Source organism: Melanerpes formicivorus, unplaced genomic scaffold, assembly GCF_026170545.1.
Source record: "Melanerpes formicivorus ecotype bairdi unplaced genomic scaffold, bMelFor1.0.p_v2 SCAF_482, whole genome shotgun sequence".
In the NCBI taxonomy this organism is placed as follows: Eukaryota; Metazoa; Chordata; class Aves; order Piciformes; family Picidae; genus Melanerpes; species Melanerpes formicivorus.
In genome coordinates this window covers 44721-63031 of record NW_027142834.1, presented here as the reverse complement: position 1 = coordinate 63031, position 18311 = coordinate 44721, and the positions used below count along the sequence as shown (strand labels likewise).

Sequence of the window (18311 nt, the reverse complement as noted above, 5' to 3'; positions counted from 1 at the left end):
CCCGCCCCTTCCGGCAGCGCCGCGCCGCGCGGGGGGCGCCTTAACCCTCCGCGTGCCGCGCCGCCGGTGACGTCAGCCGGCCGGGCCGTGACGTCACGCCCCCCGCAGCAGCGTCCGGAGGGGAAAGCAGCATAGAATCATTCAGGGTTGGAAGGGACCGCAAGGATCATCTAGTTCCAACCCCCCTGCCATGGGCAGGGACACCCCACACTAGATCAGGCTGGCCACAGCCTCATCCAGCCTGGGCTTAAAGCGGGGAGAAGAGACTCCAAACCCTCACATTTCGGGGCAAAACCCCGGGAACGGGGCGAGGGCCCCCCCAGCCAGGAATGCCCTAAGGTGGGCATGGGGTGCCCAGGGGCACCCTAAGGTGGGCAAGGGTCTGGAGTGCCCACGAGCATCCTAGGTGGGCATGGGGTGCCCAGGAACACCCCAGAGGTGGGCATGGGGTGGCTGGGAGCACCCTAAGGTGGGCGAGGGTATGGAGTGTCTATGAATATCCTAGATGGGCATCAGGTGCCCAGGAACACCCCAGAGGTGTGTATGGGGTGGCTGGGAGCACCCTAGGGTGGGTGAAGGGTGCTGGAGAGCACCTTAAATTGGGCAAGGGCATGGGGTGCCCAGGAGCACCCTGCAGTGGCCGAGGACACAGGGAGGGGGTGCTTGGGAGCATCCTGGAAGTGGCCAAGGGTAAGGGGTGCCCAGAAGCACCCTAGCATGCATACCTGGAAGCATCCCAGGGTGGGCAAGGGGTCCCAGAAGCACTCTAAGGTGGGCAGGATGTGCTGAGGAGCACCCCAGGGTGGGCAAAGGCATGGGTGTGGGGTGGCCAGGAGCACCCATTGGGTGAACAAGGAGACAGGGAGGGCACGCCTAGGAGCACCCAGGGGTGGGTGAGCTGGTGTGGGCTATGCCAACAGCCGAGATCCAAGGGAAGGGCAGCGTGTTTGGTAGGGCAGGAGCACCCAGTCTGGGAGGGGAACACCCCCCAGATCCAGCCCCCAAGAGGCTGAGCGGGGCCAAGTGGTGACCGAAAAAACCTCTTTGTCCCCAGCAGCCAGCACCAGCCATGACCTTGGGGGCGGACAGGAGGCAGCAAAGCACTCCCCGAGCTCTGGGTGCCCTCAGACCCCCATCAGCAGGGCCTGGGGTGGCATCCCCGTGGTGGCACAGCTGGTGACAGCACGTGCCACTGCACGGGGCCGAGGGGAGGAGGCTCGGGCCCGGTGCCAAGGGGTGGCTTTATCAATTAGCAGGTGGAGGTAAACAGGGCGGTAATTACAGCCAGGGAGGATGATGCTAAACTGGGAAGGTGTCACCAACACCAGTAAGGACACCAGTAAGGACAGGGGATTAGCTGAGAAGCAGTGAGGAGGGGGCAAAGCTGGGTGCCCAGGTTGGCACAGACCCCCTCCTTTACCCTACCCACCCCCAGGCACTGGTTTTAGAGTCACAGAGCTGTCAGGGCTGGAAGGGACCTCAAGGCTCAGCGACTTCCAACCCCCCTGCCATGCCCAGGGACACCTCACACCACAGCAGGTTGCTCACAGCCAACTTGGCTTTCAACCTGGCCTTCAAACCCTCCAGGGATGAGGCTTCCACCACCTCCCTGGGCAACCTGTGCCAGGCTCTCACCACCCTCATGGGGAACAACTTCTTCCTCACATCCAATCTCAATCTCCCCACTTCTAGTTTTGCTCCATCCCCCCCCAGTCCTATCACTCCCTGACCCCGTCAAAAGTCCCTCCCCAGCTTTCTTGGAGCCCCCTTCAGATCCTGGAAGGCCACCAGCAGGTCTCCTCCTCGTGCCAGGATGGGGAGAAGGAGCTGGAATTGGGAATTCTGGGGTCCTGGAATAGGGAATTCTGGGCTGATGGAGAGGGGAAGGTTGTGTGTAGCACAGGATCACTGCTAGGGTGCTGCTGGGGTGTCAGAGCAAACCCCATGGGGACACAGCCAGAGGGCCCTGTTGTGCCCCAGGCAGGGGGAGGAGGAGGAAGAGGAAGGATGGAGTGAGGCTGGTGCCAGGATGGGCTTGGTGGTGGTTTGCCTGCTGGGACACCTCTGCTGTGCCCCACACCAGCACCTTGGGGCACTGGGGATGTGGCTGGAGGTAGAGCAGGTGTGTGAATGGTGTTGGGCAAGAGGGTCCTGGCATCTGCTTGTCTCGATGGGCACAGGGCTCAGGGAACATTCTCCATGGAGGCTGTGCCCTGTGTGTCACCTGGGCACGTCCTGGCTGGACAGGTCTGGGCCTGTGCCCTGAAATGAGAGCAGAGGTTGGAGCTGCCAGATGGGACAGATCCACGTGGTGCCAACACAGAGTGGGAGATGAGGGCTGGGGGGATTCAGGAACCCTCCAGATCTTCTGCAGAAGATGTCTCCTGCTGGGGCAGTGGGAGAGAGGTTGAGCTGGAGGCTGAGAAGATCGAGGAGGGAACTCAGCACCATCTGTGGGCATCAACATCTACCAGCTGCCAACCAGGAGCTCCTGGCTGCTAGGTCCTCCTCCCTCGCTCCCAACCCTAGGGGCAGGCTCTCAGCTCTTGGTGCTCCTCCTCAGAGGCAGATCCCACCCTGCAGAGAGCTCCCCTCGGCTTTCAAAGCCCCCAGCAGACCCTCGGCAGAGAGCAGCAAAGTGTTGGTGGCTTCCTTGGGGAAGCCAGAGGCACGGTGGAGAAGGGAGAGGCAGCAAGTTGTGCTGGAGCTGGTGCCTGGCTGGCAAAGCCTTCCCTCCTCCCCAGAAGATCACCCAGCACGGGCTGGGAAGTGCCACGTTGCCATGGCAACCAACGTTTTCCTGCAGGGTGCCGCACGCACTCCACGCCTTTGGCCACCCCAGGGTGCTCCTCACCTTCCTTCTCCACACAGGGTGGGTCCTGCCCAGCAGGATGCCTGTGCCCAGTTGGGAGAGTGGGTCCCCGGCTGGGCCCTGGTGCCTCGTTGGCGCTTGGTGGGCTCCTTCCCTCCTCCTCCTCCTCCTCCTCCTCCTCGCCCTCAGCAAAGGAGCCCAAAGCGCTGGGAGTGACGTTGGGTGGCTCCTGGCAGCCTTTGCTGTGCCACCACCTGCTTGTGCCCAGCATCTCCCAACGTCTGCCAGCACAAGCTCCCGGTGCAGACAGGCACAAGCACCAGCACCACCATCACAGCACCCTCAGAAGGTGCTGGGGGCTCTCCCTGCCCCCCCATCAGCTGTGTCCATGGTGACTCCACTCCGTGGCTTGTCCACAGCACGCAAGGGAAGGCTGCAGGGACCAGCAGCTGCAAACCCAGCACACCACCACTGACCTCTGGGGGACCTCTGAGATACTTGGAGCACCAAGGGAAGGGCATCTCTGGCTCACACTGATCCTGCACTGTGGGTACTCAGCCTCAGCTTAATTATCACCAAAGGTTCAGCCACACAGGAATCCCCCTGGGAATGCAGGAGCCCACCTGGCACCGTGCCCATAGGCTCAGAAGCTGATTCCTCCAACACCATGAGATGACATCTCCAGCTGGGCCAGGTGTGCCCTGAGCCACCAGGCACTGCCTGCCCCTGGGTTCTCCCCCAGATTAAAGCCTCTCCAAGCCAAGGAGCTGAGCAAGACCCCAGGGATGGGCAGAGCTGCCCCAGCCTGGGCTCCTCCAAGGCCCAAATCCAAAAGTAGGACATTTCCTGGTGGTGCTGGCACCTCCCCAATCCAGGAATGCCAAGAGGGACAGTGGTGCCAACACCAAGTTTGGGGGAAAGAGGAACCTTGAGAGATGCTCACCCACTCCAGCCTAGCAAACCAGGGACCAAGAGACCCCCAGCATCCTCCAGCCTTCACCTCCAGCACCATCTCAGCTCCAGAAGAGCTTCCTTGCTGGGGAAGGATTGAACCACCACAGAGCCACCACCAAATGCCTCATCACCAGGGAGGGACTGAACCACCACAGACCCACTGCCAAGAGCCTCAACAGTGGAGAAGAACTGAACCACCACCACGAGCTTTAGCACTGGAGAAGAACTGAACCACCACAGACCCACCAGCACCAGCTTCATCCCCAGGGAAGGATTGAACCACCACAGACCTTTCACCAAAAGATTCTTTGCTGGAGAAGGGTTGAACCACCACAGTCACATCACCAACAGCCTCATCACCAGGGAAGGATTGAACCACCACAGACCTGCCACCAAGAGCCAAATCACTGGAGAAGGACTGAACCACCACAAACCCAACACCAAAAGCCTCATCAGTGGAGAAGGACTGAACCACCACCAGGAGCCTCATCACCAGAGAAGGATTGAATCACCACAAGCAGATTCATCACCAGGGAAGGATTGAACCACCACCACCAGCCTGATCACCAGGGAAGGACTGAACCACCACCACCAGCTTCATCACCAGAGAAGGATTGAACCACCACCACCAGCTTCATCACCAGGGAAGGATTGAACCACCACCACCAGCTTCATCACCAGAGAAGGATTGAACCACCACCACCAGCTTCATCACCAGGGAAGGACTGAACCACCACCACCAGCTTCATCACCAGGGAAGGACTGAACCACCACCAGCAGCTTCATCACCAAGGAAGGACTGAACCACCACCACCAGCTTCATCACCAAGGAAGGACTGAACCACCACCAGCAGCTTCATCACTATGGAAGGATTGAACCACCACCAGCAGCTTCATCACCAAGGAAGGACTGAACCACCAGCAGCAGCTTCATCACCAGAGAAGGACTGAACCACCACCACCAGCTTCATCACTAGGGAAGGATTGAACCACCACCACCAGCTTCATCACCAGAGAAGGACTGAACCACCACCACCAGCTTCATCACTAGGGAAGGATTGAACCACCACCACCAGCTTCATCACCAAGGAAGGACTGAACCACCACCAGCAGCTTCATCACCATAGGAAGATTGAACCCCCACAACCACACCACACATGCTCCCGCTCCTCCTATCCGAGCACCTCCTCCTTCCTCCTCCACCCACCCATTCCTCATCTGTCCAGTTCTGAATCCCAGGAGGTTATTTTTAGGTGGAGTGATGAGATCCAGGCTGGGAGCAATCCTCTGGGGGCCACGGGGCAGGGGCATTACCGGCTGAAGCTGAGCGATCCTCTTTCCACCGCCATCATCCGACCGACGCAACCCGGCCAAAGCCACCGGCCGAACGCTGGCAGGGTCAGGGCGGGGGGAGGAAAGAAGAGCTGAGGTCAAGGTCAAACCAAGGACCTGCTGTTTTCTTTTTGGTGGGGAAGTGAACAAAAAAATTTAATAAAAACAATAGAAAAGAAGCATAGGCTGGGTTGGGTTGGAAGGGACCTGCAAGATCTACTCCACTCTGGTGAGATCCCACCTGGAACACTGTGTCCAGTTCTGGAGCCTCTGTGCCAGGAAGGATCTGGAGGTGCTGGAAGGTGTCCAGAGAAGGGCCACAAGGAGGAGCAGAGGACTGGAGCTGCTCTGCTATGAGGAGAGACTGAGGGAGTTGGGGTTGTGCAGGCTGGAGAAGAGAGAGCTCCAAGAAGACCTTCTTGTGGCCTTCCAGGATCTGAAGGGGGCTACAAGAAAGCTGAGGAGGGACTTTTGAGGGTGTCAGGGAATGATAGGACTGGGGGGGGGGGGGATGGAAAACAACTAGAGATGGGTAGATTGGATGTTAGGAAGAAGTTCTTGCCCATGAGGTTGGTGAGAGACTGGCACAGGTTGCCCAGGGAGGTGGTGGAAGCCTCATCCTTGGAGGTTTTGAAAGCCAGGTTGGATGTGGCTGTGAGCAACCTGCTGTAGTGTAAGGTGTCCCTGCCCATGGCAGGGGGTGTGGAACTGGCTGAGCCTTGAGGTCCCTTCCAACCCTGACAATGCTGTGATTCTATGACCTTGGGACACCTTGCACTAGATGAGGTTGTCCAATAAAGGGAGAGGGGAATGCAGAGATGGAGTTGGTGTCACCTCCAAGGTCACTGAGTTGGTCTCACCATGCTTGTGGTCCTGTGGAGAGAACTGAAGGAGAGGGGTAAGGATGGGTTGGGGGGGGGGGGGGGGAGGTGGAGAAAAGATTGGGTTAATTTGAAGGAAATCTCAGGAAGAACTAAAACTTAACTGAGGAGGAGAAGACAACACTGGGGACATCCAGAAGGGACAAGCCGGTTGCAAAGTGACCTTGGAGTGGCACAGCATCCACTGCCCTGCCTGTCTCTGGCCACTTTAACAACACCCCTTCCCCCCTCCAGCCACCAAAACCTCAGCTTTTTGGTTTACCACACCCACACTAGGAACCTTTAAATAGGAAATCATTTAAAAATAAAACCACAAAAAGGAGGAATAAATACAAAACACAGGAGAAAAGACAACGCTGAGGACATCCCAAAGGGGCAAACGTGTTGCAAAGTGGCCCAGCACCACCAGCCTGCCCATTTGGAGCCATTTCAACGCCAAAACTTCATCTTTTTTGGTTTACCACACTCACAATGAACTCCCCCCCCACACAATTAAATAGGAAATCGTTGGAAAATGATGAAGAAATATAAAATAGGGAGGAAAATACAACACTGAGGACATCCAAAAGGTACAAACAGGTTGCAAAGTGGCCCGGCACCGCCAGCCTGCCCGTCCTGAGGTGTTTCAACACCACTACCACCCTCCCCAGCCACCAAAATTTCATCTGTTTGGTTTTCCACACCCATATTGCCCTTTCTTTCTCCCTTTTAAACGGGAATTCATTAAAAGAAAACAAAAAAGGATGAATAAATAGAAAACATAGAAGAAAAGACAACAGTGAGGACATCACGAAGGTACAAACAGGCTGAACAGGTGGCACAGCGCCCAGCACCCTCTCCCAGAGCCACCCCAAACTTCATCTTTTCGGTGTTCCAAAGCCATATTGAGCTTTTTCCCCCTCCCTTTAGAGTAGAAAATAATTCAAATGGTCAAGAATAAGCTAAAAATAAGAAAGAAAAGACAACACTGAGGGCATCCAAAAGGTACAAACAGGTTGCAAAGTGGCCTAGTACTGAGCACCATTCCCCAGTTTGAGTCCTTTTAACACCTCCCCCAGCCACCAAAGCTTCTTCTTTTTGGCATTCCAAAGCCATATTGAGCTTTTTCCCCCCTCCTTTTTGAGTAGAAAATCATTCAGAGAGTCAGGAATAACACTGAGGGCATCCAAAAGGTACAAGCAGGTTGCAAAGTGGCCTAGCACTGACCACCATTCCCCAGTTTGAGTCCTTTTAACACACCCCCAGCCACCAAAGCTTCATCTTTTTGGTGTTCCAAACTCACACTGAACTTCTCCCATCCCTTCTAAATGGGAAATCATTTAAAAGTGATCAGCAAATATGTGGAGTGTGGAAGGAAAGACAACACTGAGGGCATCCAAGAGGTACAAACAGGTTGCAAAGTGGCCTAGCGCTGATCACTGTCCCCAGTTTGAGTCCTTTTAACACCCCCCAGCCACCAAAGCTTCATCTTTTAGGTGTTCCAAAGCCATATTGAGCTTTTCCCCCCCTCCTTTTTGAGTAGAAAATCATTCAGAGAGTCAGGAATAACACTGAGGGCATCCAAAAGGTACAAACAGGTTGCAAAGTGGCCTAGCACTGACCACCGTCCCCAGTTTGAGTACTTTTAACACCTCCCCCAGCCATCAAAGCTTCTTCTTTTTGGCATTCCAAAGCCATACTAAGCTTTTTCCCCCTCCTTTTGGAGTCCAAAATCATTCAAAGAATCAGGAATAAGCTAAAAATAGGAAAGAAAAGACAACACTGAGGGCATCCAAAAGGCACAAACAGGTTGCAAAGTGGCCTAGCCCTAATCACCATCCCCACTTTGAGTCATTTTAACATCCTCCCAGCCACCAAAACTTCACATTTGTGATTTTCCATATCCATATTGAACTTCTCCCCCCCACACACGCACACTTTTCAAGTAGGAAACCATTAAAAAATATAAAACATGGGAGGAAAGGCAACACTGAAGCCATCCAAAGGGTACAAACAGGTTGCAAAGTGGCTCAGCACCCCCAGCCTGCCCACTTGGAGTCATTTTAAGACCCTCCCAGGCACCAAAATGCCAAACCAAATCAATGCCAGACCCAAATCGAGCTCCCTCTCCCCCCCTCCTCCCCCTTTTCAAGTAGGAAATCATCAAAAAAAATCAGGAATAAGTTAAAAATATGGGAGGGAAGACAACCCCCATCACAAAGGTGCAAACAGGATGCAAAGTGACCTGTAAGTGTGCACAGCACCCAGCCCCTTCTCCTGTAGCCACCCAAGCTTCATCTTTTTGGCTTTCCACAAGCATATTGAACTATTTCCCTCCCTCTCTCTCCCCACTTCCAAACAGGAAATCAATTAAAAAAAATCAGGAATGAAGTCAAAAAAATGGAGGAAAAGACAACACTGAGGACATCAGATAGGTACAAACAGGTTGCAAAGTGACCTGTAAGTGTGCAAGGCACCCAGCGCCTTCTACTGCAGCCACCCAAACTTCACCTTTTTGGCTTTCCATAACCATATTGCACACACCCCCCCCCCCCCCCCAAGCCTTTTAAATAGGAAATAATTCAAACATTAGGAGGAAATACAAAACCAGGAAGGAAAGACAACACCAGGGAGATCCAAAAGGCACAAAACAGGTTGCAAAGCAGCCCAGGCCCCACCAACCCTCCCCGTTTTGAGCCATTTCAACAGCTCCCCAGCCACCAAAACTTCATCTTTTTAGGTTTTCCACACCCAAATCAAGCTTTTCCCCACCCCTCCCCCCCCGCCCTTTCAAGTAGAAAATAATGAAAGTGTCAAGAATAAGTTAAAAACATGGAAGAAAAGACAACACTGAAGACATCATAACAGTACAAACATTGCCAAGTGGCCCAGCACCGACCATCCTCCCCAATTTGAGCCATTTCAACACCTCCCCAGCCACCCAAGATGCATCTTTTTGCTTTTCCCCACCCATATTAAACCTCCTCCCCTCCCCCTTTTAAACAGGAAATCATTAAAAAATTATCAATAACTATAAAACAATGAAGAAAAGGCAACACTGAGGACACCCAAAAGGTACAAACAGGATACAAAGCAACCCAGCGCTTCCCCCCCTCCCCGTTTTGAGCCATTTCAACAGCTCCCCAGCCACCAAAACTTCATCTTTTTGGTTTTCCTGCACCCAAATCAAGCTTCCCTCCCCCCCCATTCAAGTAAGAAATAATTTAACAGTGATGAATAAATATAAAACAAGGAAGGAAAGACAACACTGAAGACATCCAAGAGGTACAAACAGGTTGCAAAGTGGCCTAGCACCTATCCCCATCCCCATTTGGAGTCTTTTTAACACCCTCCCAGCTACCAAAACTTCATCTTTTGGGGTTTCCAGACCCATACTGAACTTTTTCCCCCCCATTTTTAAATAGGACGTCACTAGAAATATACAAAACATGGAGAAAAAGACAACACTGAGGACATCCAAAGGGTACAAACAGGATACAAAGCGACCCAGCACTTCCCCATCCCTTCCCCATGTTGACCCCCTCCCAGCCACCAGAACTTCCTCTTTTGGGGTTTCCACAGCCATATTGAACTTTTTCCTCCCCTTTTGAATAGGAAATCAGTATAAAATACAGGGGGGGGAAGACAACACTGAGGACATCAAGGTATGAGCAAGATACAAAGTGGCCCAGCGCTCACCACCCCTCCCCGTTCTGAGCCATTTCAACCCCCTCCCAGCCCACCAGAACTTCATCCTTTTGGTTTTCCCCAGCTATATTGAACTTTCCCCCCCCCACCACCCCCTTTAAAGCAGGATATCATTAAAGAGTGATTAATAACTATAAAGCAAGGAAGAAAAGACAACACTGAGGACATCCAAAAGGTACAAACAGGATACAAAGCGAGCCAGCGCTCCCCGCCCCTCCCCGTTTTGAGCCAGTTCGGTACCCTCCCAGCCACCAGAACTTCATCTTTTTGCTTTTCCAGACCCAAATCAAACTTTCTCCTCCCTTTTCAAGAAGAAATCACTTTAAAAAGTACAAAATATGGAGGAAAAGACAACACTGAGGACATCCACAAGGTACAAACGGGATACAAAGCGACCCAGCGCTCACCAACCCTTCCTTGTCCTGAGCCATTTCAGTACCCTCCCGGCCACCAGAACTTCATCTTCTGGGGTTTCCAGACCCATACTGAACTTCCCCCCCCCCCCCCCTCCCCCCCCCACTTTTAAATAGGAAATCACTAAAAATAGTACAAAAACATGGAGGGAAAGACAACACTGAGGACATCCAAAAGGTACAAACGGGATACAAAGCGACCCAGCGCTCCCCGCCCCTCCCCGCTTTGAGCCATTTCGATCCCCTCCCAGCCACCGGAACTTCCCCGTTTTGACCTTTTCACCCCCAAATCAACTTTGGCTTCTTCCTTTTTCCTTCTTTCTTTCTTTTGCCTTCTTTCTCTTTGCTCTTTTCTGTTCTTCCTTCTCCCTCAAATAAAAGCTCTGTAGCACAGGGTTTGATTGTCAGCAAACACAATATATTTACTGCATTAGCATTTGCTCCACAGTGCAAATGGTACAAACAAAGACATCGGGTCAATATTCGGCTTTTTTTTTGTCTTTTTTTTTTTTGTTGTTTGTTTCTGTTGTTGCTGCTGCTGCTGTTGTTGTTGTTGTTTTTCTCCCCTCCCCTCCCCTTTCCCCCACCTTAAAAACGCTGGTTTGTAACCACCGGGCTTGGCGTTAAACGACGTTGACGAACGAGCACATGAAATGTGTGTGAAAATTGTCACCTTTTCACGATATCAAGCATTTAAAATTCTTCTCTTTTTTTTGTCTCGGTTTTGAGTTTTTTTCTTCTGTGATTCGCCCCTTTTTTCCCTTTCTCTTCTTGCCTCTCTTTTTTCCTCTCCTCTTCCCTCACTTTTTCCCTCTCTTTTATCCCTCCTCTTTTTTCCCTCCTTTTTTTCCCTCCTTTTTTTTCCCTTCCTTTTTTTCCCTTCCTTTTTCCCCTCTTCTTTTCCCCCCCTCTCTTTTTCCCTCTATTTTTCCCCCTCTTTTTCTTATTTTTTATTTTAATTTTTACTTTTTATTTTATTTATTTTTATTTCCTTTTTATTTTCCTTTTTATTTGCTTTTTCTTTTCTTTTTTTTTTAAGCTTTTCTATTTTTTCTTTCATTTTTTTTTTTAAAAATCCCTTTTTCATTTTTAAATTATTTTCTTTCTTTGTTTTCTTTCTTTTTTATTTTTTTTTACCTTTTTTTAGCCTTTTTTTTTTTTTTTTTTAACCTTAGTATAAGGTACTATAAATCCAAGAAATAAAAACATCCACAAAATATATTACATCTGGTCTTGAGGTTTGGGGTAATTTTTTTTGTTGTGTTTTTTTTCTTCTTTTTTTTTAATCTCTTTTTTGTCTTTTTTTTTTGCAGTTTTTTTGTGTCTGTGGTTTTTGTTTTGTTTTTTTTTCCTCTAAGTACTCAGCTTTATACAAAAGTCTCTCAAAAAATATCATTCCCTTAGGTCCGTGTGGTTAAAACCTGATTGTGGTTTGGTTCTTTTAGTATTTTTCTTGTCTTTTAGTTTCTTTTATTCTCTTTTATCTTCTTTTCCTCCTTTTTTTTTTTTTTATCTTCTTTTATTCTCTTTTATTCTCTTGTATCTTCTTTTAGTCTCTTTTATCTCCTTTCCCTCCCTTTATTTATTTCCTTTGATTTTATTTCCCTTTATTTTATTGGAGTTCTCTTTAATTTCTCTCCTTTTATTTAGTTCCCCTTTAATTGATTTCCCTTTATTTTATTCCTATTTATTTCATTCCTATTTATTTTATTCCCATTTATTTTATTCCCCATTTATTTTGCTTCCCCTTTATTTTATCCCCTTTGTTTCCCCCTTTATTTTATCCCCTTTGATTTTCCCCCCTCTATTTTATCCCCTTTGATTGTTCCCCCTTTCTTTTATCCCCTTTGATTGTTTCCCCCTTTATCCCCTTTGATTTTCCCCCCTTTATTTTATCCCCTTTGATTGTCCCCCTTTATTTTATCCCCTTTGATTGTTTCCCCCCTTTATTTTATCCCCTCTGATTCCCCCCCTTTTATTTTATCCCCTCTGATTCTTTTCCCCCTTTATTTCATCCCCTCTGATTTTTCCCCCCTTTATTTCTTCCCCCTGCATTTTTTTCCCCCTTTTATTTTACTTTCTTCCCCTCTATTTTGGTCACCTCTGATTTTTCCCCCTTTATTTTATCCCCTCTGATTCCCCCCCTTTTATTTTATCCCCTCTGATTTTTTTTCCCCCTTTATTTCATCCCCTCTGATTTTTCCCCCCTTTATTTCTTCCCCCTGCATTTTTTCCCCCTTTTATTTTACTTTCTTCCCCTCTATTTTGGTCACCTCTGATTTTTTCCCCCCTTTTTTTATCCCCTCTGGTTTCCCCCCCCCTTTTTTTTATCCCCTCTGATTCCCCCCCCTTTTTTATCCCCTCTGATTTTTTTCCCCCTTTATTTTATCCCCCCTGATTCCCCCCCCCCCCCCCCCTTATTCCCTCCCCCTGCATTTTCCCCCCCCTTTTATTTTACTTTCTTCCCCTCGATTTTGGTCACCTTTGATTTGATTCCATTTCCCTTTCGCTCCAATGAGTTTCATTCCAATCTATCCCAGTTCAGATTGCTTTCATTATTGATTAATTAATGACATAATGAATTAATTAATTGACTAATTAATGAAAACATTAAATTTTTTTTGGGGGGGGGGGGGGGGGTTGGTGGTGGGGCGCCTCCTTTCCCAGAAATTCGACCACATTCCCTCTTTAGTTTTGTGTTCCTTTTGTACACATTTTTAAATGTCTTCTTTATTATTATTATTATTTATTATCATCATCATCATTAATTATTATTATTATTATTCACATGCAGACATCAAACCTGGATAGCACGACCTTTTGGCAACAAAGATTATGTTTTTTTGTCTTTTTTTTTTTTTTTTAATTATTCTTCTTCTTCTTCTTTTAAAAACTCGTTGTGATTTTTTTTTTTTTGCTTTGTGTATTTTCTCCTTTTTTTTTTTTTTTCCTTTTTTTTTTTCCCCTTTATTTATTTATATTTTTAATATAGTTCGGTTTGTTTTTTTTTTTAGCTTAAATCTGAGCACAGTTTTATTAAAACAAAAGAAGGAAAAAAAAAAATAAAATCAAATCAGAGCAGTCATGCAATGACATGCACATACCAGAAGGAGAAAGGAAAAAAAAAAAATATATAATATACCCAATTATTATTATTAATTATTATTATTATTAATAATAAATTTATCTTTCAAAATAAACTTTCCAAACAAAACAATAAAATGAATTAAAAAACAAAAAAAAAATCGAGGATTTCATTGAGGTGGAAAAGGGGAGGAGGAGGAGGAGGAGGGGGAGGGGGTCGGGGAAGTGTGGGGAAAAGAGAGAGAGGGAGAGAGAGAGGTTGTGGTTTGTTGGTTGTGGGTTTGGTGGTAGTTGCTTATTGGGGTTATTTTTTTGTTGCCCTCTCCTCCATAGTTGGTTTGGTTTTGGTTCGGTTTGGTTGGCTGGTTTGTTTTCTTTTTTGTTGGAGTAGTTTAAAGTGACCAAAGGAAAATCAAAAGGAAAAATATCTCACATTATATATATATATTAAAAAAAAAAAGTAATTCAGCAAAAAACAAAACTAACCTCCCCCCCCCAAAAAAAAAAAATAAAATAAAATAGTGGGGGTGGGAGGAAAGGAGGAAAAAAGGAGGGGAGGGGGAGGGAGGGGAGTTGCATTTCTGGAAAGAAAAATGAAAAGGGTAAAAAAAAAACCAAATTATATATATATATATATAACCATAAAAAATAAATCAAAGAAACCCAAACAAACCCAAAAGCTGCTGCCGGGGATGTTGCTCCTCGCTGCCCTCCACACCGCCCCCTCCCCCCCGTCCCTTCCCCTCAATGGAGTTTTTAGGGGGGAGGGGGGGGGTCCTGCACAGCTTGCACCCCTACCATAGCCCTGCTCTGCCAGACTGGTTTGGGGGCGTCCGAACCCGCTTACCTCCACCGCGGGGAACTGGCGCTGGGGAGGGGAAAACTGGGACGGGGGTCGCCAGGGGGTGGGATTGGGAGCCAGCGGGGCAGGGGCGGCTCCATCCCTCCAACCCCGCCCGGGCCAGCCCTTAAGGGCAGCCGGGATGGATCCCCCACCCCGATCCTGAGCAGCCCCAGTCCCAGGCAGGTGGGATCTGGGCTCCCGGGGTGATCCAGGTGAGCTGGGATCCCAAGGGATATGCAAGCCGGGACAGCTCGCTTCCCGGGACGGGCTGAAGCCGGGAGATGCGGAAAGGAGGGATCCGGGAAGCTGGGATCCAGGCAGAGGGGTGCGGGCAGGTGGGATCCGGGCAGGTGGGATCCGGGAGAGCCGGGTTTGAGTAATCCGGGTCTGGGCAAACTGGGTCTGGGTAATCCAGGTGTGGGCAAACCGGGATCCAGGCAGTGCAGGTAGATACAGCTGGGATCCGGGAAGAAGGGATCCAGGTGAGCGCAAGGAAGGTGCGGGAATCCCGGACCCCCGCGGGCAAGTGCAGATCCAGGAAGGTTCCAGTAGGCAGCAGGGATCCGGGAAATCGGGATGCAGGAAGCCCAGATGCTGGCAGTGCAATCCAGGTGCGGGTATCCCGGGTCCAGGCAATCCGGGTGTGCAGGTATCCCGGGTGCAGGTACCCCGGGGTCCGGGCAATCCGGGAAGGGGCAAGCCCAGCCAGATGCGGGCAGTGCAGGTCCAGTCGATCCAAGTGCAGGCAGGATCCGGGTGCGGGGTCAATCCGGGTGCGGACAGCCTGGATCCAGGCAGCGACGATCCTGTCGAGCCAAGGCGCCGGCAGGATCCGGGTGCGGGCAGCCTGGACCCGGTCAGTCCAGGCACGCAGCGCAGAGCTGCTCCCCCCTGGGGGCATCCTAAACCCAGCCGGGGGGGGGGGCAAAGCCACCACCCCCGGGGACACCCCCCCCCCCCCCATCCTCCCTCTCTGAGAGCAGCGGGGTGGTGCAGAGGACCAAGAGGAGGAGACGGAAGCGCCAACCGTGCCACAAACGTGCCACCTTCCACCCGGTCCCTTCAAGCGCACGTGGTGACGGCGGGGGCGAGGGCGACGGGGGGGCGAGGTGGCAGCGGCAGCGGCGTTGGCAGGGGCGGGGGCGGCGGGGGGCTGCCCGGCCGAGCCCTTCTCGGCCTTCTTCTCCTCTCTGCTTGAGGTGGATCTTGGCGTGCCGCTTGCGCTCGTCGGAGCGGGCGAACTTGCGGCCACAGAACTCGCAGGCGAAGGGCTTCTCGCCGGTGTGGGTGCGAATGTGGGTGGTGAGGTGGTCGCTGCGGCTGAAGCTCCGCATGCAGATGCGGCACTGGAAGGGTTTGTGGCCGGTGTGGATGCGGAAGGTGGCGGGTGAGCTCGTCGGAGCGGGAGAAGCGGCCGGTCGCAGCCCTCGGCCGGGGCAGGCGTGGGGTCGCTCGTGGAGTGGGGTCTTGCTGGGCCGGTTGGGGTACTTGCGGGGTCTGATGGGTTTGAGGGTGAGGGGCGGTTGCCGGCAGGCCCCCGAAGCCCGGGTGGATCTGTTTGTCCTTGAAGGCCTTGATGGTCTCCAGCGGGGGTGATGGGGGGCGGGTTGGACGCGGATGGGGGTCCAAGCTCTGGAAGGGTTTGTGCTCCGTGATGGTGCCCATAGTCGTTGGGGTGGTGATAGAGGTTATAGTCTGGGATCATGGGAAGAGGTTGCTGTCCAAGGCAGGTTTGGCGGCCTGGTAATCCTGGGGCGAGTAGGTGAGGCCAGGGTTTGCTCTTGGGGGTCGTGGAAGGAGACGGGCTCCGGGGTAGAGGTCACTGCAGGAGGAGTAGGGTGGCAGCGCTGGGTACATCTGGTCCACCTCGCCCTGCGGTGGGCCCATGCTGCCCGCCGAGCTCTGGGTGCTGGTGAGAGCGCCCGAAGACGGTGGGACCCCCAGGATGCCCGCGCTCATCAGGCTGATGATGTTGTCCTGGCACCAGTTGGAGGGCGAGTCGAAAGCGAATTTCCCCAGGTAGGTGACAGTCTTGTTGCCCGGAGCCGGCTGAAAAGTCCCCGAGTAAGAGGACAGCTCCTGCCCGGCCTTTTCGTTGGCTAACCCAATGTCCATAACATTATCTGCGGGAGAGAGAAGCGGGGCAGGGTTGAGCCGGGAGGGCCACACCGCCCCGGGGGGGTTGCCCCGGGGATACACCAGGGATGCACCAGCACCCCACCCCCGCTCCGCTCCCTCCTTCCCCCTCTTCTCTCGCTGCTTTTCCCCCCCGCCCTGCTCCTCCCCTCCGCGTACTGCGGCGCTGGCTGCCGAGGGGTCCCGTTGATGCCGAGGGGCCGGGATGTTTTCACCCCCAGCCCCGTCCCTCCAGGGCTACCCCCGGGGCAGGAGAAGGGCCAGGATGGGATGGGGGGACACCCCACCGCACCCCCCCCAAAGAAGTGGGGCCGGGGGAAGGAGGTACCTGCGGTTACAGGTAGGCTTCTCCTCCCCGTCCAGCCCCCGGCAGCGCTGGGCACTCCGCGGAGCCGGCTCCGCCGTTACCGACTCGCCGCCTTCCCTGCGCCGAGCCCCGGCGAGGAGAAACACGGGGGTGGGGGGGGGGGGTTGGGGTGGGGGGAGGAGTGGGTTTAGCCCAGCGAGGCTCCGAGTGGAAGTGGGAACAAGCGGGGAGCTCCCCACCCCCGTACAATCCCCGGGGCTCACCTGTGCCCCCCCTCCCCGATATCCCTTTCCCAAACCCACTCCCTCTAACCCCAACCCCACGCTCCGGGAAAGTCGCCGCCGTGTCCCGGGGAACCCACGCTGCGGGGTTGGGGATGAAGCGGGAGGTGGAGGGGGGGGGGGGGAGGGGAGGCGACCTCCACGGCCACGCGTGTCCGCGGTGCCTCCGCACCCGCGGGTGGGTGGACCCCCTCCGTGACACAGGGAGGGGGGGACCCAGCTTGTCCCCCTGCCCCCACACACACCCCCACAGTATCTTCCTCCTCTTCCCCACGGAGCGGAGCGCGGCCCGCCGTGCCCGTACCTGCGGCGGCGGCTCGGCAGCAGCGCTCGGCGGAGCCCCTGCAGCGATCGTGCGGAGCCACAGCGAGGCGAGAAGCGGTGGGTGGGTGGGTGCGGGGACACACACACACACATACACACACACCACACACACACACACACACACAACGACGCTCCCCAGCCCCAGCTCTTCCCTCCGAGGCTCCATGACACCCTCCCACCGCCTTCCTCCTGCGAGCCCCTCCGCTTCCAACCCCCCCATCCCTAGTATCCCAACCTTTCCCTCCTCCTCTCCCATTTTCCTTCCTTTCCTTTTCTCCCCCCATCATCCCCAACTCTTTCCCCCCCCCCAATCGCATCCCCCCCCCCTTTTTTTCCTTTTTACCTGCAGCCATCTGGTTGTAGTGAGCCACCGAGTCGCTGCTGCTGGAGAAGATATTCAAAGAGTTGGGGATCTCCTCTGGGTACAGATTGTCAGGCAATTGGTTCATCAAAGTGTTCATGGTCCCCGGCAGCTTCTCCACCAGTAGTTTGCCTGTCATAGCACTGGAGGAAAAGGCTGGCTCAACGTGGCTTCCAGTTCAGCTCCCGAGCAAACAACATCCGAGTGGCAGAGCCGAGCGGCGAGGGAAATCATGCAAGAGGAAAAAAGTTGGGGCGGGGGCGACGAGGTGGGAGGATGAGGTTTGGGGGTTGGAAGGGGGATTGGGGGGGGGGGAAGTGGGGAGGAGGAAGGGGAGAAAAAAAAAAAAAGGGGGGGGGTTTGGGGGGGTGGGGGGGGGCCGGGGGTGGCCGCGGAGGAGGGGGCGAGGGGGGGGTGCGGTCCTCCGTGGGTCCCTCTTGGTGGTGTTTCCTCGAGGGGGAGGGGGCGATCTGGCTGGCAGATGTGGTTGTAGAAGCGGGTGGGAGGATTTAACCCCCTCCTCTCTCTCTCTCTTTTCTCTCTCCTCTCTCTCTCTCTTGCCTCCTTGTTCGTTCCCCCCCGTTTTCCCCCGTTCCACCCAGCCCCGTTTCGCCGGTTGCCTCCGCTGCCGCCCGACTGCTCCGCCGGGGACTCCGCAGCCCATTTATGCGGGCGGCGGGAGCGCTCCGTGACGTAGCTGCCCATATATGGACAGACAAAGCCAGCCGAGCCTCGACGTCACAATGGAAGCTCCGCACAATGGAACATTAGAAAGCAGGAAGCGGGGCCGCGGAGAGCGGGGAGACAGCGGCACCGGGCAACCGGGGGGCCTGCAATGGGCATCCCCTACCGGGCACCGGGTACCCTACACCGGGCATCCCGTACCGGGCACCGG

At 53.0% G+C, this 18311-nt stretch overlaps 1 protein-coding gene across 1 annotated transcript; it reads right to left on the bottom strand.

Annotated features, from left to right (window-relative positions):
• Positions 1-14984: 14984 nt before the first annotated feature.
• EGR3 (early growth response 3) lies at positions 14985-18051 on the bottom strand. Its single transcript, XM_068170633.1, is given in 12 exon segments — positions 14985-15111; positions 15113-15193; positions 15195-15383; positions 15385-15420; positions 15422-15442; positions 15444-15533; positions 15535-15672; positions 15674-15711; positions 15714-15786; positions 15789-15818; positions 15820-16130; positions 17399-18051. Coding segments are annotated over 12 exon segments (1206 nt in total). The 5' UTR covers positions 17556-18051; the 3' UTR covers positions 14985-15069.
• Positions 18052-18311: the final 260 nt, after the last annotated feature.